General features: G+C 38.0%; 2 protein-coding genes across 2 annotated transcripts in view; both read left to right on the forward strand.

The window, feature by feature from the left end:
- The window catches only part of RAPGEF5 (Rap guanine nucleotide exchange factor 5), a 233,243-nt gene extending 214,429 nt beyond the window's left edge, over window positions 1-18,814 (forward strand). The window contains exons 21-26 of the mRNA XM_063452389.1: window positions 5,918-6,008; window positions 7,300-7,350; window positions 8,985-9,072; window positions 12,637-12,701; window positions 15,507-15,561; window positions 17,516-18,814. Of these exons, the coding sequence (XP_063308459.1) occupies window positions 5,918-6,008; window positions 7,300-7,350; window positions 8,985-9,072; window positions 12,637-12,701; window positions 15,507-15,561; window positions 17,516-17,634 (469 nt within the window). The 3' untranslated portion in view covers window positions 17,635-18,814. The remainder of the gene's footprint in view (window positions 1-5,917; window positions 6,009-7,299; window positions 7,351-8,984; window positions 9,073-12,636; window positions 12,702-15,506; window positions 15,562-17,515) is intronic.
- The window catches only part of CDCA7L (cell division cycle associated 7 like), a 356,480-nt gene that overhangs the window by 157,927 nt on the left and 172,206 nt on the right, over window positions 1-26,347 (forward strand). The gene's annotated exons all lie outside the window — the stretch shown is intronic.

The following is a 26,347-nucleotide window of genomic DNA, read 5'->3' on the forward strand; positions in this document are numbered from 1 at the left end:
CCTTAGAGTGATAGGAGTGTGATTGCCAGATTTGTGTTGAAATTGTGTTGCTTTTTCAAAACTTTAAATGTACAGAATATTGGCACACATGCAGATACCCAAAAGGCAAGCGATAAGCTGGATAACCTAGTCTAAAGCGCCATTGTTTATTTAGCAACATTAGTACACTAATCCTTTTCTTAAACCAGTCTACTAAAATCAGTGATATTGGAGGCTGGGAACCTTTGCAGTTATTGGGACAGTAGAGGCCAAAAAGCACATTTCCGGAACCGCAACTCCCATCAGCTGCTGGTCCCTGCCGCCTGGCCACCCTTGATGTCAAGACTTACGTTCTTTTGAGATGGAGTGGGAAAGCCGAGGACTTCATGAAGTTAGAGAAGGAGATTTTAAATATTAACCTACCTGAAGCGCTTATCATGGATGCAGTAAAAAGCATGAAATGAGAAATTTGAGTGTATTGTGCTAGCAACCAACATGCAGGCTGATATAGCTATGAGCACTAGGAGAAGCAGAATCTCAATGACTGCCCTTAGGAAACTCGAGATGTGCTCAATTACTGTGTGTTGTAGATAATAAGCTGCATGTCAGAATTCAATAAAATTAGAGCAGGACTCGGTACTTCCTTAGGTTCCCATTAGCCAAACTACAGTTTGCATGCAGGGTACTTTTCTGCTTCCTTAGCCTGAAATAAAAATGCTCACATGGTTGTCAAACTTTTGGAAGTATTTAAATAATATTCAGCAAATTGATCTTTCTTTAATTACCTCAACTATAGAAACTGGTTATTCATTAATATGAACAGTTTAGGAATACATTTTTTTTTAAAAATTCATATTTCATATTGTTAAAATCTTTCATATTGCTAGAACTTGTTTAAATTGACTCGAAGCACCTTAAAGGGACACTCTTACATATTAAACAATTGTGTATAAAATACACCTATTTCTAGTGGCTTTTAGACAAGCACTTTGTTTTTCAGAGTTCTTCACAACAACATAATCCTACGTAATACAATGACACTGAACATGGTTACTGCTTCGTGTCTTAGAGAAGCCATGGATTCAATGCTTCTATATGAGAAGCATCAGGCTGGCAATTCTTGGTGATTGCCACGCATGGGCCATGTGTCCTCGGTGCTTCTTAACGAGAATCATCTGATTGGACAAAAGTCATCAGAATTGATGCCTTCACCAGAGGAGGAGTGGTATGGTTCTTTGTACTTTTTAAAAAAATTATTTTAACAACGGTGGACAGTAATTAAATTTAAAAAAAGAAGTCTGGGGGGGCGGAGCCTAACAGCCGCACAGAACGGTCGCACATGCAGAGAGCTCCGTGCAAATGGGCTCTTCAAGAAGATATACCCACAAACATTCGACTTAAAACTTACCTCCCTGGACACCACAGTGTCGGGAAACATCCCCAGCACCTGAACCAGTGGCATATCGGACCTTGAGCGGCAAGTAATCCCGGAGAGGAGTTTGAGGCCTACTAGCCGCGCGGGAGAGGGAGGCGGCCGATCCCTCAGCCCGCTGTCAAGCACTCACCGGGAGGACCAGCATGCAACCTCTCCCCCCCCCCCTACCGGTGGGGGTTATCCTGGCTACCAGCAATGGAATCTCACTGGCGGAACTCCCGCAAATACACACTAGGGACGACCCGCCTGCCCTGACCAAGATGGCGGATGCCTCGTGTTACTCACTGACTCGACCTGTCGCGACCCTGCAGGAGAAGCTGGATGCCCTGTTTGCAAGGTTCTGGTCCACACTAGCCGCACGCCGGCACAAGCCTACTGAAGTCCAGCCAGAGCCAACCTCACCACTACCAACGGGGCAGCCCGAACATCCTCGGCGACGCCACGCGGCTGTAGGGACGCCGGGGAGGCAGCAGACGTCATATAAACAAACCCAGAGCCGACAAAAACACCCAGCAAAGCCCAGCAGCCATCCCAAATCTCTGTCACAACCGGGAAAATCATCTAGACGCACCTCACAGCCTCGGAAGAGCAACGTCACAAGCGACCACAAGCAACCCCTTAAAGGGCCTAGAGGACGAACCGCAGCACCTAAAGGGACTGGCAATATAAGCATTCTCACAGCCCAAGGCTGGTGGAACGCCGAGGCATGGGACTGGAACGCCTCTCCTGACCGGGACAGCACTTACCCTACGATAGGAGTGGGCTAAACGTTGGGAGACCACACATCCGCTTCTTTGGTGCCCCCTTATACCAGCTGTGGACTTCCCTTGTAAAATTTGTTATACAATAATTTCCCAGTTTAGCCCTAGTGTGCACCACATTATGCTACCACAGATGCCTATGCTCTGCCAGTGTTGACGCCCTAATCATTCGCCTGTTAACAGTGTTTTCATATTTGGTTTAGCTTGGGTACATACAGAAAGGTCCCTAGCTTGTCTTAAAGCGTAGAGAAACTAGCCAGTTCATACCGATAAATGTCGCACTTATACACTCAATAGCCTGTAAAGCTTATCGCTTACCTGCTTGTGTAACTTAGCCATGCTTAGTCCTGGGCAATCTAACTCACTGACAAGTCGCATGTTTTTACACTAATATGCCTCAGGGCTTACGGCTTACCTAGTCATTACTCCAAACTGGCCACAACAAAACAAAATAGATTACATATATTGACTAACTAAGCTGTTAGACAGCTAGGCATGTTATATCCACCAAGCTTGTTTTATCTCTCATGTTTTGCATTCTTAACCAAAAATGTGTGCAGTTACTCCTGACATATTGTGCTTATACTTGAAGCTTGTAACCATTCATAATGCATTTTACCTCTATGTCACTGTTATGCTATGTATGTCTCCACTGCACTTCAAAAATAAAGAATATAAAAAAAAAAAAAAGAAGTCTGCAATTTAAAAAATAAAGATGAGAAAACAGTATGCATGACACACAAAACCCAAACAACAAAACATACAGCTATATAACTGCAATAAAGAGGCATTTGTCATACCAAATCCAAGCTCTTTGCGGGTAGTCCCACTTAGTCCCACGTACAAAAACTCTCTTTATTTTCTTTAACATTGGATGAAGTTTTTGACATTTGATGCATCTTCTACATATATAAATATGATGTGGCTAAAAGTAAATAAAATGTATGCACTTATTCATTTATTAGGTATAATTTTAATATAACCATTCTGTTTAGTGGTGTGGGGTTGGGATGATTGCCAGAAACATTTGTTATTTTAGGTTCTCTCTATTTCTATGTAGAATGCTGGTGTTCTCTAATGATACCTGTGCATGCGGTATAGAATGGAATCCAGCTCTTAGGCCTCTTCCTATTTATACCAGTCCTGAGGTTTAACCCGGTTCCCCTCTTTTCCCTCATGATTTACTCTTTTCATGCAGAAGCACTCTGCCTTCAATCCTATTAGTCAGTAATAATTTATCATCATTCCTGCTACAGTCTGTGCAGCAGGGTAATGCGGTATTCCGATTAAGGGTTTAACTCTTCCTTTGATTCCCTTGCCGGGGAGAGTAAATCAGCTGGCCCAGATAAGGATATATTGCTAAAGCCATGTGTAAATCAGAACATGTTCACTATTTATTTTGGGAAATGCTAAATATGCGTAAAATTTTACACTGAAATATAAAACCATCTTTTGAAGGATGGAATAACAGGCTTCAAACTGCCCCAATGTGCTCTGCTCTCTGTAAATCGAGTTACTGGTTCCTTCTTGCTTAGTGTACAAAAAAAGATATCCAGTTTCCATTTATTTTATTTATCTTTAGCAGAGGAATGGGATGGTTTATGGAACTTCAGTAAAGTGACAATGCCATTAACAGTAGTCATTCATATTTTATATTAACATTATTTTATTTATTAATGTTATTTTCAAGACATTCTAAATCGTGATTGCTTTATTAAATGACCTATTTTGTAATGTTCCCATATTTTGTATGATGTTTGTTACTATTAATGGCTAGTCCCGTCGGTAGGTTAAAGGGTCTTTGCATTATATTAACTCAGTTTGTCCCTCAAAAGAAGCAATGTTATTCATACAATGCCACCAAAACATTGGATTGATACAGGGCCCTATTAAGGGCTGATTCTGTCAATTGACTGTTATTTAGATGAATCAGATTCATACTTTAAGCTTGTAGAGTCGGTGCAGGGGAATATTGTACATGCTAAGTTTCATAACACATGCTGGGTTATTCACTTAACACCAGATTGTGTCTGAATGGACAAAATCTGGTGAAAATGTCGAAAATCACGACTGTATTGGTAATTTTTAGATTTACTAAAGCTAAATATGGTCAGGATTCGGTGGGTCCGACCGATTCGGTAACATTGGTTCAGTTGAGTGTAGAAAATAAGTGATTTTCACAGTGCTGGAATCAGAGATTGGTAAAGCAAATGCATCCAGCAGGGCTAATTATGTGGCGGCTGGCCTGCACTTGCTAGCCAGCCTCCACATTAAAAAAGTAAAAGGAAAAAAAAAAAGTAAATGTAATAAATAAAAATCATAGGGGGAGTCACTATAATGGTAGTATTGTACTTCCATATGATATGGGTATATCTACTAAACATTAAAACCTAGCAACTTGGTTGCATTTTCTGGAAGGTTGAGGCCTTAATATTAACAAAAGGGGGAACTAATGTCTTCTTATCCGGCACCAAATCACGCCGGCGGGTGAGGGCCCTAATATTTATAAATATGGAAGACATAGTGTCCCCTCTCTCAGTTCCTCCCATGCTGGCTTGTGTAGTCCCTAATTAATTATAAAACATGGGGCTGGATATGCCATAGTTCCCCCCCACCCCCCCAAATAATAGTAAGTCCCCTCACATCGGTAGCTACTCTAACCACCCTTTAAAATAAAGTTCCTTCCTACTCCCCCCCCCCCCCCCCCTCACCCTAATACTAGTGAGGATTTGGCCAAAAATGTAAAACCTGCATTAAAAATAAATAAATATATATTTTTTTTCTTTTGTCTAAAAGGCCAAATAAAAATCATCATTCCCAATGATGGATAAACCACAATAAAAAAAAAATCCATCGTCACCCATCGAGGGCTCGCCACAGAATGAGCGCTCCTAGTGGGGAAAGCCCTTTTATAAGCTTCCCACGCTATGACAGGTATGCAAAGCAAAGAAAGTTTCCTGTGCTTTGCAATATGACCAGGAGTGTTCTAATTGCTTGACTAGTAAACTAACTAATCAGAGTCCTCTGACAGCCATATCTTACTTCTCTCCCCTGGCCCCCATCCACCAGCGTGGATGGGATCGAGGAGAGGGGACACTAGATTCACCCCTTAAAATTTAAAGTATCACCCCCTTGATGCACATGATAGTAGTTATGTGGGGGCATATGGAGGTACAATACCTCCATCATAGTAATTTGGGAGTCTTATTGAGCCCCACAGGATTTTTTTATGTGGCGGCTGGCCAGCTACCACATAATTAACCCTTGCGCTGACCAATTATTGAATTCTCAGAGCCTGTATCTGCTGCATTCGGGATGGATTTCAGTAGTCCGGTGGTGTTTAGCTTAGCTGAAATCCAGACCCAATTCAGACTCTCTTTTTTTTGTCTTTAATATTGTATAAAGTCTTTGACATTTGATGCATCTTCTACCCATATAAATATGATGTAGATAAAAGTAAATAAAACGTATACAATTATTAATTCAGGGCCCGAATTACAAAATCCAGATGTCTATGACGTCCATAAAAAATGTGCAGATTTCGCGGTCCAAATGACTCTGTATGCCACCGAATGGTTTTGCTCCATTCAGTTTGAGGCCATTTAGACTTTAGTGAATAACCCAGATAGTGCAACGTTTGCTTTGTTCAATTCCTTATAAATTCACAGCAAGATTTTAAAGAAATATGCAAAATTTACCTACATTTTCTAGATTTTTTTTTAATGTTGTGATTCTTTAACAGCTGCAAAGCTCAACGGAATTTGAACTCATTCTTCGCCATTATCATGGGTCTGAACACTGCTTCCGTCTGTCGCCTTTCTCAAACCTGGGAGGTAAGACTTGTTGTTCTGAATTCTAGTTACATTGAGTAAAGGATTAATAAATGTGCTAAGTTTTATTGTAATGGTCTGAGCTTAGCTAAAAGTGAATGAAGGTGGTATCAAACAAACCATTGCCGCTATTTATCATCACTACAGCATACAGGCAATTATAAAAAACTAAACAATTTTTAAATGTTTTCTATAAAATAATAACAAAATATTTAACCAGGAAAGGTACATTCAGATTACTCTGGTTTTCAAGTACGTTCTGAGGATGTTACCTTAGCCCAACATCCAGGGGCTGTTACCTTTACCCAATTTAATGGTACTCATTTTATCTACCTCGGAAGGATAAAGGGATGAGTCAGCCCTGCTGGGATTTGTACCTGTAATGCAAGGGTTGAACAGATTCTACTGTTGATGCATTAGCCAACTGAGCTATCTCACTGGCATAAAGAAAATTGAATACATATTAAGATCTTTGTGTGTATTGGTGCAAAGCAGAGGATTTACCTAAGGTTATTTACTAATAACCCTTATTTTGCTATGAAACTGTTAATAGCTTTCCTTTCCCGCACCTTAGTAACTAACCCTGCTTCCTCTCCTGCAACTGTGTCATCCAATAAACTAATCCGTCACTCTAAACTATTCTAGTAACCTACTTTTTTACCATACATGAAATACATCCTACCCTTACCTCTTGTGCCATTATACCCCACTCTCTCTAGAACGTAAGCTTGTTTGAGGAGGGACCTCAACACCCTCTGTTCCTGTTCGTCCAGTTCGTTTTGTTGCAAATGCATGTCTGTTAGTCCACCTATTGTACATCGCTATAGAGTATGTTGGTGCTTTGTAAATAATAAAAATAATAACTAAACCACAGATTACAGGGAAATGGCCAGAGAATTGAAAGAATTCTAAAATCTTCCTAAAAATTTCGGATTAACTGGTCAATGTTACTGACCATTCTCAGTTTAGCAAATAAGCCTGAATAAAGAGAATGAGAAAGTGCCTGAATGATTGATTATCTCTTAATTTGGAGGAACATAGTGCAGTTGTATATTATGAATTCTTATCTTATTCTTCTATACCATCAGTTGTGATTTTTAGAAGGGGTACCAGTACTTTATACTTTCCAGTTATATTAACATTGAAACCATCAAATTCTGATCGCTTATACTTGCCATTCTAAGCACAGTTATTCATCCAATACTTTGCTTTATACTTTAAGCCACGTAGAGGGTTTCTTATGCTCCCGCAGCATCGGTAACACATTATGTATTCTCTTTCTTTTTATTCCAAGAAAATCCCTGGGAAGTTCAAGAAACTCTTCTCAGAGCTTGAAAGCCTGACGGTGAGTAGATCTTACCTCTGTGCATTATGCATTTTCACTGCAGTGAGATGGGTCTGGTATAGGATGAAGCCTATTAATTCAGGGATTCTCATAGCAAGAACATTCCATTTACAATGGACAATGGAAAGAAGCAGTAATAAGTAGTAGTAATCACTAATGGTGATTTATATCAAAACAAATGTATCTACAGTCTTACCTTTTCTCCTAATCACATTATAAAATGCACAATATCAGGTGTATGAATCACTGCTGCATAGAAGAGTTTCGGTTTCGCAGACACAGTCTCCATCATTATACTGCACGGAGGAACAAATGCTACACATACAATTGGTGATATTAGAAAACCGTGATGCAGATTTCCTTACATCACGATTTGTATGTGTAGCATTTGTTCCTCTGTGCCGCACACACGATGCCTGGCTGTCAAATATGCTACTGAGCTTGCAAATCTAGGCAAATTATTAAACAAACTGTAATCCTTCAACCTAAAGGGATACTCTAAACACTATAATCTCCAAAACAACTTTAGTTTAATGAAACAGTTTTGGTGTACAGATCATACAATCCCCTGTAATCTCACTGCTCAATTATCTGCCATTTAGGAGTTAAGTTGCTTAATTTGATCTACCCACACCTCCCCGGCTAAGACTCACACAGCCTCCATAAAGAAAGGTTTCATTTTCAAACGGATACTTTAGCAGTTCTTGCCTCTTGCTCTGATAATTGAACTTTAGTCGCGTGCAGGAGACTGCTGCAGGCTCAAGCAGGCAGTTAACATAAGTTTAGAACGTATTTAAATACACTGTGCAACAAGGGAAGTTTTTCGAGAAATTTGCTCTTTGTTGGGGAGATGTGTAGGGAGGCTGTGTGAGTCTCACTCAGGGGAGCTCTAACTCTAACATGTGATTTAACTCCTAAATGGCAGATAACGGACAAGTAAGACCACAGGACACAATCTATACAACAAAACTGTTTCATTACGCTAATGTTGTTTTGGTGCAAAATATATTTGGTGTGAGATTATATCAACCATTACAACGACACCGCTTAAAGCGGCACTGTCTCATGATTCTGTTTTTTTTTTTGTTTTTTGTTTTTTAAATTCTTTATTTTCGCATGTGCATATAAGTTACAAACAAGCGTGCAGGGCCACGACAGCATCTGCAGGCATATTCATGGTATTTCAATGAGTGGCATTTTTATACAGCACATTTTTTTTTTTTTTTTTTTTACTTGAAACAGCACGTTTTGTTACAGTCTAAGCGTGTGATGATTCTGTTTTATAGGCTGCATTTTATGACAGATAGGAGGCTGACATTATTTTGTTGTCATCCTTGTATTGGCCACTGTCCAGGTTTTTTTTTTAATTTGTAGTTGGATTCTGATTGGCTTTAAAGCTGTGCTATTTTATTTCTATCTCTCCCAGCAGCTCTCATTAGTGCCTATCTCTAAAATTATTCTTGGAGCAGTAAAAGGCAAAACATTCAAATATTATACAGCTTAAATACATATTGAAAGTGTTTCAGCAGAGGGTTTACTGGAGAAATGAGGACCAGCTTAGGGTTTGGACCACTGGTGGTGGCAGTCTTTCATTGGATAGGTCACTAACTTTGTATATTCTCTCAATTTTCCAGGATCCATCTCTAAATCACAAAGCATATCGAGACACATTTAAGAAAATGAAGCCACCAAAAATTCCTTTCATGCCCTTACTCCTGAAAGGTAATAAGTACCCTTGAAGACACCATTATTTGTCTTTTTTTATTTTTGGCACAGCTGATTTGATTTTAGTGGGTAGTGATGACAGTAAATGTAATTTGTATTTAGCTTATAAGATTTTCTTATGTCTTGGCTACCATACATTCCCAACCCACAAATGTGAATGAGCAGAATTGGTGACCCAAATGATCACCTTGAATGTTTTTCTCAGTCCTCCAATAGTTTTAATAGCTCCTTATTCATCGGATTTGTATAAAAATGCAAATGATTTATATGTATAACTTTGACGCATATCATCAGGATATAATCTGCTTTGCAGCTTAATGCCCCGTGCCTGTGAAGTATTATTCCTTTATTGATAGCAAGCTGTATCGTGAACTTTATAATTAAACACTGAGTTGCGAGGTCCATCACTTGATTGTAGCAATAAAACAGGACTGTCCACTTTAAGCACCAGCTTCAGGGTGCACACTTGAACCAGAGTGGTATCACTCCCAGAAATCCCAACAAAAAAAGGTCTGGGCACTCAAACCCTGTATGTAGTTCAGGCAGACTTTAAAGGACCATAAGGTGAGACAATGTGTAGCTGTGCCAACATTTTGTCTCATCTCGCTTTTCATTAACGTCTGCTTGAACTACAACTCTTGTGTGCCAGGATCTCTTCTTTGAACCCAAATCTTATTGACGGTACCAAACAGTTCAAACAAAAAACTGCATGATAATCTTTGTGTATAGATTATAAACTGTAATAATCATATATATATGCCTTCCTTCTCTCCTTATGGAAATGTAGAACGTATGTATGACATTTTGGGCAAAACTCTTACTTTATGTCATTTAAGGTGTTACATGTTATTTGATTTATATTTTAAGATCCCACGTCCTTAAAGTCCCTCTAAATTGATTATTCAAATTTAAATTAAAGGGGATATTGCAAGTTCTTTGGAATTTACGATGCAGAATAAAATATTGATAATCACATATAACTCCACTGTCTTTGACATTTCCATTAAAGGGTTAGAAAATGAGATCACAATCAGACAAGGCAAGGCAAGGGCAAATGTTGCAAATGAATTAGAGGAATAGGAATATTGTAACATTTTTCTTCTTCTGTGTATTGTTTCTCTGTGCTGACTGGGATGCAAAGGACTTCACTTGTAACAATGACAGACAGGGAGTTAAAGGAGCACTATAGTGCCAGGAAAACAAACTCGTTTTCCTGGCACTGTAGGGTCATTAGGTCCCTCCCACCCTCATGGGCCCCATCCCGCTGGGCTGAAGGGGTTAACCCCTTCAGCCACTTACTTTTATCCAGCGCCGACCTCCAGAGCCGCGCGCATTCAAACCGCCCATAGGAAAGCATTACTCAATGCTTTCCTATGGACCTCCAGCGTCTTCTCACTGTGATTTTCACAGTGAGAATCGCAGAAGCGCTACTAGCAGCTGTCAGTGAGACAGCCACTAGAGGCTGGATAAACCCTCAGTGAAACATAGCAGTTTCTTTGAAACTGCTATGTTTTCAGCTGCAGGGTTAAAACTAGAGGGACCTGGCACCCAGACCACTTAATTGAGGTGAAGTGGTCTGGGTGCCTATAGTGGTCCTTTAAGATGGAGGTGCACCAGAGGTGCAGGATAGAGAAGTGTGGATTTTTACAATTAATCTTATTTTTCACACATCACAAATATTTCCCTTTTTAAATATAGGCACAAGTGTATATAATATTAAAAATCGTGTGATGTGACTTTCCCCCTTAAAAGAGTGTGTTTGTATTCAAAATACATAGACATTTACCTTATAATAAGATGTCCCAGGATTATATTATTAACAAAACGGTGACCAGCATAATATGTAAATAAATAAAACCAGTGTCTTGAAATTGATTCTTGGTGACATCGAATGCATTCTACTATAACATTGAAGTTTGATGATTGAATAGAATGAATGTGATGGACATAAATCGCTTTGAATTTAGAGCATAATTTGGTCTTTTACTGCTGTTTGTTGATCCTAAATATATACCGTATTTTTCGCTCCATAAGACGCACTTTTTTTCCCCTCAAAAGTGAGGGGAAATGTCTGTGCGTCTTATGGAGCGAATATGAAGCTTTACTTACCTGTCTTGTAGCGTTTCTCGGCAGCACAGGGCGCACCGCGGTACTGGAACTTGAATTCCATGTTCCGGTTTCCGGCGGGACTGAAAGGAAGTGCGCACTCACTTCTATGACTATGGGGAGGGGGGATGAAGACTATGGGGAGGGGGTGGATGAAGACTATGGGAGGGGGGACACTATGGGACAGGGGAGAAAAAAAATATTCTGAAGACTATGGGGAGGGGGTGGATGAAGACTATGGGAGGGGGGACACTATGGGACAGGGGAGAAAAAAAATATTCTGAACAAACTGTCCCATAGTAAGAAACACTATGGGACAGTTTGTTCAGAATATATTGTTTTCTGGGTTTCTTCCTCTAAAAACTAGGTGCGTCTTATGGTGAGGTGCGTCTTATGGATAGAAAAATACGGGTTATACTGTTTTAAGTGAGATTGTTACACTTTTATGTTGAAGTAACTACTTGCGTGATTGGAACATTTTTGTATTTAATAGACAGCTGTAGACATGCTGGTTTGAATGTAAATGCCATCAGTGTTCTGCTACCTTTGAAGTTTAGTGGAGAGATTTTCAAGCCTTGCTGGCAATTATAGTTCAAAGTGATTTTTTTTTGTTCATCTTACTATACCGCTATTCATGAGTTTTAACTAATAATTTCCTACTGATTCATTATCCCTTTTTTTTGTTTGAATGTTAATTCATATATTGATAGTTACAAATTTGATTTTTTTTTTTTTTTAAATAGGTACGTTTGTTTGAATGTGTGTGTATGTACATATGTTGATGCAATGCCTTGGTAGGGAATAAACAGACAATGGATCCATCACATTCTATGTTTCTATGAATAAGATACAATGAGTTTCTCTTTCCATGGCTTTACATAGACAGTTTGATTTGTTTTTGTATTTAAAGCCACAGGTCGACACCTACATTTTAATGAACTAGTGCGTTACATCTCTTTGTGGATATGTGTTGCTTTAGTTTACCAATGGCCAAAATTCCCCAAAATTAGGGTAACCCATTGACTATATACCCAAACATTCCTGGCAAAAAATTCTGTAAAAGCGGAATAGAATTCCAAGTTTTATTTTGGATCGCAAATGTTATTGTTGTAAAACGTATTTGCGGTGAAATCTGAAATGAACAGGATTAACTCCGGTTTAATTAAAATTAAAAACTTACATTTAAATTAAGTTGCTTAGAAATAAAGAAAATTTAATTTAAAGGGACAGTGAAGTAAACAAATATATATCATTGTTTTGAATTAGCTTTCCATTTTCTGTCCGGTAACTCAGGCTGATAGAATCAGAAACTATCTAAGTTACTTTAAAAACAAAGACACAATGCGCGTAATGGCCATTAATATGCGTTATGAACGCAGTGCTCAGTGAAAACTGGGGTATGTACTGGCATTGATTAAAATATTTTTATTTAAATTTCTTTCTTTCTTTTACCAGATGTCACTTTTATTCACGAAGGAAATAAAACCTTTTTGGACAACCTTGTTAATTTTGAAAAGCTGGTACGTATTCCTATTTTGCTATTAAGAAATAAAATTGTCAATATTATCACACCCTTTTTTTTTTAAGAGGAACATTTTAACATTAGTTAATTTTATTGGATGGAGAAAGTTAGAATGGGTAAAACAAGTTTGAGTTTTTTTAATTAATTTTTTTATCAACTATTGCTCTTCGTATTGTACATTTATGTTCAGTCTTCTGGCTATGCATGATGGGAAATGTAATTTATAACAGCTGGGATGCTAATGGTTAATAATTACTGCTTAAAAACTGTTTAGTACAGCTAGTACGGGGTTAGGGAATTAAAACGTGATTTCATATGCGTGCTTCTTTTCCAGCCATTGACCAGAATTCTCGTCTTAATGGATTTACTAATAGTTTTGGGTCCAGTGAGTGACATGGATATTTGGGATATGCAACTGTGCTCTTAGGGGATGTTAAGATGGATGGTCAAACGCATGACCTATTTAACACGCTTACTGTTGTGCATTTCATTAGAATGCAAATGATCTAATTCTAGGAGGACGAATATCCAGTTGGTTATATTAGGCAAACAATGAAATATTACATTTTCATTCTGAGAGAGAGCAGTGATTTCACAATGTGGTAGGAATTATGGAAAAGATCTGCTCTCTGGTGGATTCAAAAGGAGATGTGTTCTAACAACAGATATTACGATCAATCAATAAATTGACTTGCATCATAAACTAGTGTTGCGATCAAATTTTTTTTTATGTATTCTGTTCTGGGCAAGTTAGTTTCATTCTTATTTTACGACTGTATTCTAAATCGACATAGCTTTTTGTGGTTTATTCACTAAACAAGAAATTTTCAAGAGTTAACAGTGTGCTTCATTTTAGCCCAAAATAAGCTAAGATGGTAAAATAGCTTAAGGAAACTTTCCACTAAACTGAACACGTTGTTCAACTCTTGGTTTCTCAACTGTTTATGTGCAGCAGATTTAGTTTGTTGTTGCCTTTATATTTAGACTTTGCATCACGAGTCATTTTTGGCCGTTTTTTAATAGGATTTAAATAGGTTAGCAACATCTCTGAAGCCACATGGATCCTGAGCGTTTGAGGCTGTGCCATGTTTATATTTTGTATCTATTGTTTTGTTTCTGCTGTGTTGGTGGTTTTGTTCCTGTTCGGGAATGTAATGACACTTTGGTCATGTCAGTGTACGACCCTTCTGTCCAGATGTGGAAAGAGCAAAGAAGTTCAAAGGAAACCTCACCTCTAGACAGATTCTTGGCTTCAGCTGGCTCGTATTATGTCTCACAAATTATGATTCACTTCTCCCTGTTGATCGAAGAAATGTTTTCTTGAACATAATGCGGTTGGCTATTTTTAACAGCAGTCTGGTTATTTTGTGTATGTTTTTTGAATGGATGTATTGTTTTTCTTAATTTCTGAGCATGTGACATAACTTATCCACAGCTTTTTACTTTTTATTTTTGCTGACCTAAGTTTAAATCCGGATACATTTAATTTTACAGAAGGTAAAAACCTTCTGTTTCCTCTTACTTATCTATTATTAGAAAGGTAGCCGAGTAACACCTTAGGAAAGCCTTTGAGGTCCGTACGTGAATATGTATATCTTTTCTTGTTTATATACTTAGATCTACGAAACATTTATTAATATACGTTATCCTTAAAGGTATATTCCAACACTTTATTTTCCTCTTCTTTGTAGTTTGGGACCACTTTTTTGGTACATATATATAGGGGGTTAGGCCCTTCAGTTGGAAAATCATCCAACAACGAGACCTTCCTTTCGTTTCTTTTTGTACCTTTACAATGTACCTTTTCTGTTTAAAGTTTTAATATGAATTGAGAGCATAATAAATAAATAATCTATACTTTGTAAAAACAGAATTGCTAGCAAATATATATAGTTTCTATATAAAGTGTTAGTCCCTTCCCATTCCTGTCAATCATATTTTAAAATGGGTTTTGCTTGGCAACTGACTAAGAGTATAGAGCAGTCGAAATGTCCTAAAGATAGTTCTCCTGCTCTCTATCACAGCAACTACAATGTATGACATATTGAAATCTACCATGATTATCTTATTTAGAGTTTTCCAAGGTATATGATTGCATTAAAATTTAGAATTACCAAATAATTTAGGCAATAGAACTAAAAATACATTCTAGGCTAGGAAGATGACAGAAAGGCAGCAAATATCTCCTAGTCCAAGAGACTTAGCTGCATATTGGAAGTGAGAATTATCTGTCTTCAACACATGGTGACTTATCCAGTGTAATCCGTATTATTCATTGTTTTATAAAGAGGCTCTGCTGCTGAACCTTTACTTTTATTTCAATGAAATCCAACACATTACTTAGAACAGCAAATCGCCTTTCTACTGTGTGGGCAAGATTGGGAGCCACCAAACTGCAATATTACATGAATGAATTAATTGCATATAGAAAGTTAGGTGCAGAAGGTGCCCAGTTACTGTCCCTAGTGTAATATTTATTTGTGTATAAGGAGTAAGACTGCTCGGAATTACTGGTGGATTAGGCAAAAGGTGGAGCCTTGGCATGTGAGGGTGTAATTAAGTTCTGCCTCTCTTCTTCGCTGCTCTTGCCTGCAATACAATTCTAAGGAGATTTATAATAATTATGGTAATGAATTTCAAAATAAATTACTCTAAGATGGCAAGACCATGCAAATCGTTCAGATGCACACAAAAAAAGGAAATATTCCGTAACAAGGTACATTTTATACAGTTTGTGTGTTAAGTACATTGATCATTATATATATTTATATATTTTATGTCTTTTTTTTTTTCGTCCTTGCAGCATATGATTGCTGACACTGTGCGATCACTCAGACATTGCAGAAATAACCAATATGGTAAGTAAAACAATATAAAAATTTAAAAATCATGTATTTGAGTTGCCGTTTCCATGATTTAAGTGCAACCAAAAAAAACATTTTATCCGTGGAATGCGTGAAGCAAAATCTGAAATGCTTCACTTGTTCACTATAGTATGGTATAATGTTTACAGTTTAGGTATGTCATAGTTTTGTTTGTGGTTTATATAATACAGTATTTTGTTTATAGTTCTGATGTAATACTGTACAATGTTTGTGTTTTTAAAAGTATTCTTGTTTTTAATTTCTGCAAACATATCGCCACCTTGTGGCTCCCTTTTAAAATACGTTTTGCTGCAAGAGTGTTGCATTCCTTTAATAGTTTCAGTTTACCATACTGACTACATTATATGATAGAATATTTTATATATATTTAAATAGCAGTGACTTGAAACTAATTTTTTTTTTTTTACTATGCAATTTTCGATTTAAACTTAGTTTTCACAGAAAGATAGAAATGCCATGATATACTTTAGTCTAAACAAATGTATGTGCCTATTCTATCGTTTCTATTCTATCTGATTTAAATTGTATTTTTTTTTTTAATAGTAGCTATTTATTCATGGTAAATATTTTCATTCATTTTTATGCAGTGGGAATGTAACACAAATATCAAGACTTTCTATATTCCTGTAAAGGGCGCTGCTACCCATTTGACTATTTTAGGCAAATTACAGTTGAGAACATAGTTGAGAGCATTGCTTAAGGCATTATATTATCAAATGTGAATTTTAATTTTATTTAGACATTAAACTAATTTGCCAAATGCTAATGTAGACGTCGATGACAGCATATTTTGCCAGAGGAACTGTTGGAAATGTTTATTTAAAGCAAACTATAGATAGCTATTTGATTATGTATATCGGATGCTGGATGTTGTGATTGGAAAGTGCCTTCCAAATCTGCACGGTTTATAGAATTTATTTTCCAAATAGATCAGAGACATTTCGTGCTCACATAAAACCTCCCATAGACAGCAGTCACACTTTAGAGAAATCCTCTTTTTCTAAATTGTATTATCCGCTTTATAGGAACAATAGCTAAATACATTGTAGCAGTGTGCTATTTACACACTAAATTGTTATATTCCTAAAATGTTCTCCCTCTAGAGAGATTTTGAACCCCATAAATATCTCTCTTGTAATTTAAAAATAGTATCGGCTTTTGTTGAAAAGATTAGTGTATACTGTAATTAAAAACACTATGTACGGTGAACAAATACAGACATTATAAATAAAGTTTAGCCAATCAATAAGTGACACATTTAATTATTTTTTTCATAGAACACTCTTTCTTTAGATTGTAAATATGCATACATTGCACCTGATCGAAGATAAATAAACAAGCAAAATGTTAGTATAAAAATGTGTGTGAGCGTTTTCTGGAAGAATTGTCCTAAATAGTAAATAGCCACCAATTCTCATATGGTGGTACGTATGACAAGTGACCTAGAACCAGCTTTTCTTAACTTTAGAAAAAGAGTCTTAAGGACATGGGAGGTGTCCTTAAGTTGGTTAACTTGGTTAATACTCTTAAGCATCTAAAAGAGGTTGCCCACTTGGTTACAGAAACTCTGTGATATTGATTGTACTGCATTTAGGCTCCTAAACCAGCAGTTTTTCTCAAGATTCTGTGGACTAATAGAATAAAGCAAGGGTGTCAATTTAAGGCAACTTTTAGACCTTCATCTGTTGTAGGATGTGACCTCCCATCACACACTGTCCGCTCTAGTTGTCTAGAAGTTTATGAGAGTTGTAGTTTAACAAAGGCTATATATTTGCAAATCTTCAGCCCTGATCTAAGACCACACACACTGCATAGACCTGTCATCAGTGTTATTACATGGCCATGGGTGAAGCTGTATTTGTTTTTCTGCTTCACGTTAGATATATCTGTACGCTAACTTACCTTCACTTCTTCTGTTTACTAAAAGGTAATGACAGCCCACAGAAGGAGCACCTGGAAGTGAAATTTTACACAAATCACTTGTACGTGATTGACAACCAGCAGACACTATTTGAACTTTCGCACAGGATAGAGCCAAAGGCTTGAAAACACGACCACCAGAACGTGAACTAAGAGTTTGCCAATGCCAAGCATGTTGCTTTACAAGTAAAACATTATTACTGAGTTTTATCAGTAGCGGACTGATGTATGTGCAAGAAGACAGGACATTCGAGTGATTTGAGGTGTCCAGGCCTCAATGCGATGTAGCCGAGCTACAAGAATGAGAAAGAATGGGATGCTTTGTGAGATAAACCGCTATTTCTCATTGTTTGTCACAATGTATTTTATAAGACTAATCACATACAAAATGTACTTGTATATTTATGGTTAAAACAAGAAGAGTTGCATAACTGTACTGTAAATATGTAACCATGTACACTGTCATGGGTTAACCTCAACACATTGTGGTATATTCGCTAATGTACATATTTACCCACATTGTAATATTTCGTGGAAAATACCCCCAAAGGTATCTTGCTAGTTCTTCTAACTAAAATGTATTATGGCCAAATTAGGCAGACACACATAGGTCACTGCTGAGCTGAGTGCACACGATTGCATAAATATTAAGCGTTTGTTTCTTAAATCCACTCCCTGTTAAAGTCAAAGGAGACTTATGATAGCAAAATGGTGAGCTGTTTCCAAAGTAATGGACTAATGTACTACAGCTGCTCACAACTGGCACCAAGATTTAGCTGGATGAACTGGTAGTAAAGCTTGGCTGTTGAATAAAGCCTCTTGGTAGCTTCCTGCACGTTTATTGGCTGTTAGTATTGGTCTCTTTGTTACTCTCAGATGCAGACAAAAACATACGGATTAAAACAGCATTTTCTTTGGTAGCCAGGGCTGTGATACTGGCTAAATTTTGAAATAAAAATGCTGTTCAGTATTTATTTTATACATGGCACACAGGACTATCATGTTTTTGTTTTTTAAACAATTACATTATTCTTTACATTTCTACTGTATTTATTTTTTCTTTTTCTAACGTGCCTTTTTCAAGTTATAGTTATGGACTGTTTTACCTTACAGGCCATCTTTTTAAAAGCACTGTAAGGTTCGACTGACATATTAATTAGCTTAGGAGCAGGAGCCCTGCTCCTTTTTCCAACACTCATGAACTACGTAACTATTGGCTAGTAGGGTGACTTGCTATTTATCACATCGAATATAATGCCGATAAATATTCTACAATTTGAAAGCCAATTCATGTTCAAAACATTTTTTTTTTTTAAAAATAACTTGAAAACAGGTCACATTAGGAAGAGAAAAACTTTATCAGGCAAAATCATGTAAAATCGAGAAAATAAATATTACTGAGCAAAAGCATGACATATGACGCATGTTATTGGTGATATGCACAACGTCACTGGCATGCTGCAACATACGACATGATACAGAGATACAGGCTATGCATTATGTTCTCAGAACTACAGAACAATGTATTCTTATCAGCATGAGTGAGGCATATACATGATTTTAAATGTTTTAGGCAAGGTCATTTTATCCTTTTAATGGCATTTGATAGGTAATATATATATCACGTTACAAAGAGATTTGCCTAACCTTGGCCATTAATAGGTTAATGTCTGTATAATTATATATAACCCATGGATGTAACCATCATTCCAAGCTTCTCCTGAGAGTCACTGTACAACACACATAACCAGCCAGTGGAACTTCACCTGTTAAGGAAATCACAATTACTGCAATTTGCGACCAGTGGTTGGCTGAGGCTCATGGAAGTTGGAGTTCCACAACAAATCATAGGGGAATCATAGCTCTCTCTGTTCTAGGTTGTAGCTCACTGTAAGTCTGGAGACTGTCAGTACTATTTAACCAAGTTAAATAAGAATTATTTTATGTCAATTTTATTTTCGAATTCCGGTTAATATATTACTCTGGAGTGGGGGGGTTGATTTATTTACGTTAAATGAATATTTTGAGACAAGTAGAATAATGTGTTGGCTGCAGCTCTCCCTGCGTCTGTGTGGCTTATTCAAGCAGTAAAAATGTTTGTAGAGAGAGAGCGCAGAAATATTAGTCCATTTCGTGATTTACAGAGCATGAAATAAGACAGGCTGAAATGGCTATATAAAATCTAAATTAGTTTTGAAGTTTACATACAGATATAATAGCAATGTTTTCCTAGTGAATTACTCTATCTGAAAATGTTTACAATGTTCTATTTTTACGAGGAGTTTAAAGTAATATTACACTATAATAAACAGCGTGCGCACTGCTAAGGACATCAAGGTAGATTTACTGTACTCATCAGGTATTCCGATTATCCAGCGTGGCTCAGTGGTTGTCCCTTTTGCATTTCATTCTCCTACTCTACATTTACATTTTCTTTTCCTACTCTAAGTAGTGATGGCTAATCTAATGACTAAATTGCAAACCCACTGTTTTAGGAAAAGATTGAATATAGCTTATTGGTATTTGACCTATAACAGTACATTCGAAGGGACATTCCAACAATCACAATATATTAAAAAGGATGTCCCAAACCAGGACCCATTCTTCTGACATAATTAGTCTGTTTCAGCTGTAATGAACACTGGTCTCATGGACATGACAGCTAGATTTCGTGACAAATTTGTGTCAAAATGTGGACACGTACTTCCACACAAATACAGATACACAATTTTACAAACATGCAAACAATGACAAATACCTACAAACATTTAGGCTTGCAGCATCTGCTATGATTCTCTGCCGATTCCATTAAATACCTCCATTCCTCAGTATGTGTAGCAGGCTTCGTAAGTGGTGGCCATGGCATGTCTTTTTTACAACTTGAATGCAAATATTTGTGGACCGAGTGGCATGACCCCCTCAGTACTTGTTGCCAGCCAGACATAAATTCTCCAAACTTCTAGGTGGTAGGGAACATTTGCCCTGATGCTCCCTCCATGAGTCCAGCAATGAGGGACACATAGTGCTCTACACTTGTGAACATACATTATTTTGTAATGATCTGTTCATAGAGTTAGCACAAAAGCATATTTAATGACAAGAGGCTCTTAAAGAACTTTTCACTGACATAATATATAAAATCCTAAAATTAGTTTGAAAATATTGAAATAGTTTTTATTTAAATTCCTTTGCCTGTTTATACAAAATGCGAAACTCATACTGTCCTAATTTGAACTGAATCACATAATGAAATAACAATAAATAAAATGACAAATCAAATACATATATTAAAATAAAAGTCCATTGAACAGCCCAAAATTTTAATATTATCTCCGTTTGTATGCACTAGCATGCTATGCTACCAGCTTTGCAATTCTATTTTCAAGGTGCCCAAGATATGTTAAACTTCTTAATAATCATCTGTAACTTGTAGCACCATCACAATGTAGATAGCCTGCCCGCTAAGAGTCCATATGTGTAGTCAGCTGGGTGCTTGGTGACTTTGTATCTCCCGAGTCCCACTTCAGATTGCAAGCCGATTTTCATTGCGTGTGATTAATCACTATCGTCACGATATCATATTATTCAAAAAGCATGTATCAGGAGAATGTCTCTAGTTTCTAATAGTCCTCTCATAGCCATTCAGTTTTCTAATTGTTTTGCTTGTTCTCATTGAGTTACCATCGCTCGACGATGGAAAAAAAAATGTAAACTTTAAATTCATACCCTATTTGGTTGAAACTGATACATGTTTTATGTATGAAAATACACAATAGAGGTTGTTCATATACACACACGACTTTGAAATGAAATGCTTTAAAATCTACAGCTTGAATTTAAGTAGTAAAATCACCCCTTTGCAGGCCAAGGGCCCCTCAACTCCAATAGAATTATGAATTCATTCTGTGTGCTAAGAGACTAAATGTGCCTTTTGTTTTGCATTAAAATCCTATTTTTGTCCATGACTTTTTGTCTCTTTTCCATGTTGGATTCCTGAGAGTCCTACCATGGGCTCATTCTTAGAATAGTAGAATGTTGTATTCCTAGATTGAAAATAAATAAATAAAAATGTATGGCGGATTTGTAGTCTTAAGGACTCACTGTTCCTTACAATGATAGTCTGCTACTTAGAAAATCGTAAAACGCCTTCCTCTGAAACTAGGTAAGTGAGGCAGTTACCATGGAAACAATGGAATGTTGCTACTTTTTGTGTTTCCTTTAAAATATTGCCCCACAATGACCCTTTATACACCTTTCACAGTATCCTGTATTCTCTGAATTAATAATTCTGTTGTAAACACTGTTTTAGGGCAAATGTTCATAAAAATACACTGGAATCTTGGCGTTATTCTAACAGCTGGAGACCCACATAGAATGGCTCCACCTAATTTAGGGTGTATCATGCTTGCGGTCCAGCCACCTGGATGTGGGTTTATATAATAAGACTACTTTTCCTAATGTATAAAGTCCATTTAGCACACAAGAAAAGTGTTATTTATTTTTTTATTTTCTGTTATAAATATATATATTAGTCTGACTGTCCATTTTTTTTAATGTATAAATGTACTTAAAGGCTAGATATCATAAGGAAAGTTAATACAGCAAATTAGAAAAGGTTACAGTTTGAGACCAAAAGAGGATATTTGTTTTATTGTTATTTTAAATTCAACAATGTCCACATTATGTTATGTTTTTATGTTTGTACACAATGTGTGTGTAGATCTATACCGTGAAAGGTTTCCAGCATACATGGGGTAAGGGAGTGGAGGAGGACACCTCTGCTATCTTAAAACTTCCGCAGAATTATTACTAAGCATCAGTGCCATTTTAATGTTCTGTCAATATGTTGCAATTTAACAGTCTTAGCATTAGGATGTGAAAATTACTGACAATAGTCCAATCGAAATTCCATAATCTCTACATGATGAGCAGAACATTCACAAAGGTGGCTTTCAAATTAATTTATCAAGTCCCCCTGCACACACAGTCTACATGCAAGGGTAGCCTTAGACATGTTTTCTTTTTCTGATTAACAGTTTATTAACTTGGTGTAAAATGTATCATCCCAGAATTTGAACAAACCCCCCATAATCTTCTGGCACCCCATAGTAAACAAAGATGCCTGTAAGGCTGACTGCCCCCAAAGATGGTCATGATTTCTGGAATCTGTAGTACAACTACTGTTGGAGGGCCAAACGTGGACACCCAAGGGTTTTGTTATCATTTCCTTTGCTTTACTATCTGTATTATACTGCAAGTCTTAAAACTGTATTAATTTAATTTCTTGCATGTAGATATCATGGTCCCTGTATCAAATATTAGAACTGTACATGAGAGCCAATTCGTGTCCTGTACAATGCAATGTATGTATTATGTACCTCTTGTTGGCGTCTGAAGGCATCAGAATGAACGGACTTCTCAGGGATTTAGTGAATGGCAGCACTGATCCACCCATGTAAAAAATGATAAGCATGAAACAGCCTTCTTGTGGACTTATCAGAAGCATTGCTTACAGGCAATTATCAATTTTGTATGTACGTGCTTTCTCACCTCTGTATATAATACTGTTTGTGTATTTATTAGAGCTTGTAAGCAATAATATAAATGTATAAATTGCCAAGCAATATGAGGTTTTAACTTGTGTAAGCCTCTGTAATATCTTGCATTTCAATTTGTTTGTTTTTTTTATCTCCCTTTCAAGAATAAATTAGAAAAAAAACAAAAGTTTTGTCATTTTTTTTTTGATCCAGTTTGTATTGTTTTTAATGTAATATATTTGTGTGTTTGTATGTATATACATACAGACTGGGGATTTTTACATCTGTAAAAACTTTGTGTCTGTATGTATGTACATACAAACACAAATATAGAGCATTAAAAACCATACACATTTACACAAGTTATAATAAACATTATTACATTCATCAATTTAGGAATGATTAAACACATCTCCGTACAATTTAGTTTTAATTAAGCAGACTGACATTTCTCTGAATTCTTTTCTTTTTTTTTTTGTATTGTTTTTTACAAAATTGTCTGTGATTTCCCACAACCCAAGCACACATTGCCATTGTCAATGTGCTGGTAGTGTACGGTCTGTGACTTAAGGAGAATAAAGTCTTGAGGTGTTTTGGTTCTGACAGCTCTGTAATAATTAATTTAATTTATGGACTGCTTATATTCAAAATTAAACAGTTGTTATTGGTTAATCCTAACAGTAACTAGGCTTACAATGGTCCGTTTACAATATATTCTTGGAAATGAAATGCATGTTACAATGCCCTACATTAAATGTAAGTATCGAAGCAACGCTCAGGAATATCAAAAATGTGTCCAAGGGATAATTAGCATTAATAATAATAGCCCATATGGAAACGTTCTACAATGAAACTATTTTACCCTACATTTTGCAATTTGGATTGTTAATTCGCCACAATTGACCCCCCCCCCCCCCTGTCTATCCCCCCAGATTCCCTTACTGACTGCACATTAATTGACAGAAGAGCATCTCTGCTTCTTTCAATCACAAACTGAGCTACAGACAGAGAAATACAAAACAAACACGCAGTGATATCCTTACTAAGTTCTCTCCTAATATGAGCGGTTTGGATTCCTGCAATCCAGCTCACTCAGTGATGTCAATGGCTGAACTGTGTACGCACACTGATAAAGTGTTTTTCTGAAATGAGGGGGTGTGGTTAAGACCTATGGTGGCGCATTCAGGAAAACATTTAAAAAACATGCTTAAGTCTCTTTTTACTAGAACTCCACAGCAGCCCATTAACACAGAGAAAAAACAACCATTATTGTGCCCTGTTACAAGGTTTTATCTCTCTCTCTATATTCTGGAGACTATTGCTTTTCTTTCTTTAGGGGGATTCCATTTTACTTTTATTTTCCCCTCTTTTTCCCTGACTATCAACTGTCTTCTATGCGTTTCTCCTTCTGCCTGCTAGCTACCTAATTTGGCAGTTCTCTCTGCTCTGTTTGGTACTGTCTGCTCGGGAATCGCAGGAGACTGGTTTCTAGCAGCCTCCACGAACGCCAGGGCTGCGGATTATGCATCCCATTGCCTATTGTCATTGAACCAGCGTGCAGCACCTGGCAGTTGGAGCCTCTCTCCCCTTACCGCACCCTTTCTACCCGTTGCGAGCCGGGGACAGAGTTTACCGTGGCCCACATGTGCCTGGGGCGAAGGGGGGAGCACGGGGGAAGCCTCCACCCTCCCCCATCTCAACACTGGGATATATCCTCTGGGGGTTACATAGATATACAACGGGAGGGTCTCTAATCTATATGAGCATAGCCCCCCCCGTATGCTGGCGTTTGGATTTGCTGTCCTGTTGCAGCATCCAGGATTGGCCTGCCTTTGACTGTGCCCCATGATTGGCCTGCTCTGACTGTACCTCATGATGAGCCTGCCTTGACTGTGCCCCAGGATTGGCCTGCTCTGACTGTGCCATTGCCACTGGGGGACCCCCGGTTTGGCTATACATATATTTATTTTTATATACGCTAACTATCTTGCCACTGCCTTAATATTTGGAGTGCTACACCGGCTATTCTGTTGTGATACTGGCACTGTTCTACACTAGGTGTCACACTACATCTCCCCTGTTATGCACGCCTCGGCCCAAGAACTAAGCTTACAGGCCACGATTAATGCGGCGGTGGACGCCTCGGTGGAAATAGCCCTGGCTAGGGCCCTCCCAAAAGTGCCACAGAATAAGGGCACTATGGGGACCCCCCACACGGCAGAAGACTCAGCAGAGTTGGACTTTCCCAGGAGAGAACAGGCAAGAGCGCCTAGCGCTATTGAAAGGGTGAAGGCCCTGAGCCACGCGCCCAGAAGGGCAAGGCTCCGGCGAAGCGCAGAAGACAAGTGGTCACAGACTAGCCCACCCCTATCTGATGAGGACAGGTGGGGCGAGGACAAGATTGATGACTTCATGTGGCCCCGAGACTCTGGGGTCCCTCCTACACAAACTGCACCCATCTCTCTGCTGGATGAGGAGGTGTTCCTGGACGCTACCGACGGGCCTCTGTTCGACCCGCGGACCGTCCGGCACCCCAGATCCTCTCATTTACTCAGCCTGATGCTGATATGGATACTAATTACATTATTTCGAGGGTGCGGCCCTCGCCTAAACTCAGCCGGATGCAGATAGGGATGCTTATTACAATATTAGAGGGTGCTGCCCATACTCAGCCCATGTCAGGGTTTCTTTGCTGTTTTAAACAGCAACCCTTCCTTTTTCAGTGTCTTAGTTTTCAGCTGAGATTAACGATCAGCTCCTTCAGCATGTTGCCACGGTTACTCACCTGAAGATAGTAATCAACCCTGCTGCTAGTCAGTGCAGCCTATTTAAGCAGCAAATCCCAATACCTACTTGCCCTTGCATGGTTTCCTGTTCCCCAGAAGTCTCCTTGTTCCTGTGTTTCCTGTTTGTTCCTGGTTCCTGACTCTGGACTTGTTCCTGACTTCGCTGCTCTCCGTTCTCCTGATCCTGGCTCGTCTGACTATCCGCTCTGGTGACTGACCCCTGCTTGCCTCCTGGACTTTGCTTTTGGTTATTTCTTTGTTATTTACTAATAAAGTTGTTTTTGCATCTAGTTCTGTCTCTGTCTGGTTCCTGGTCCCTAACAGCCCACTACTGATATTGTTACAATTTGTCTATTAGAGGGTGAGCCTCTCTCGAAACTCAACGCAACGCTGATATAGATACTAGCTACATTATTAGAGGGTGTGCCCTCCCATAAAATCAGCTGGACACCGATATGGACACCAATTACATTATTAGAGGGTGAGGCCCTCTAATAAATTCAGCCTGATGCTGAT

Source organism: Pelobates fuscus, chromosome 4 (assembly GCF_036172605.1).
Source record: "Pelobates fuscus isolate aPelFus1 chromosome 4, aPelFus1.pri, whole genome shotgun sequence".
Taxonomy (NCBI): Eukaryota; Metazoa; Chordata; class Amphibia; order Anura; family Pelobatidae; genus Pelobates; species Pelobates fuscus.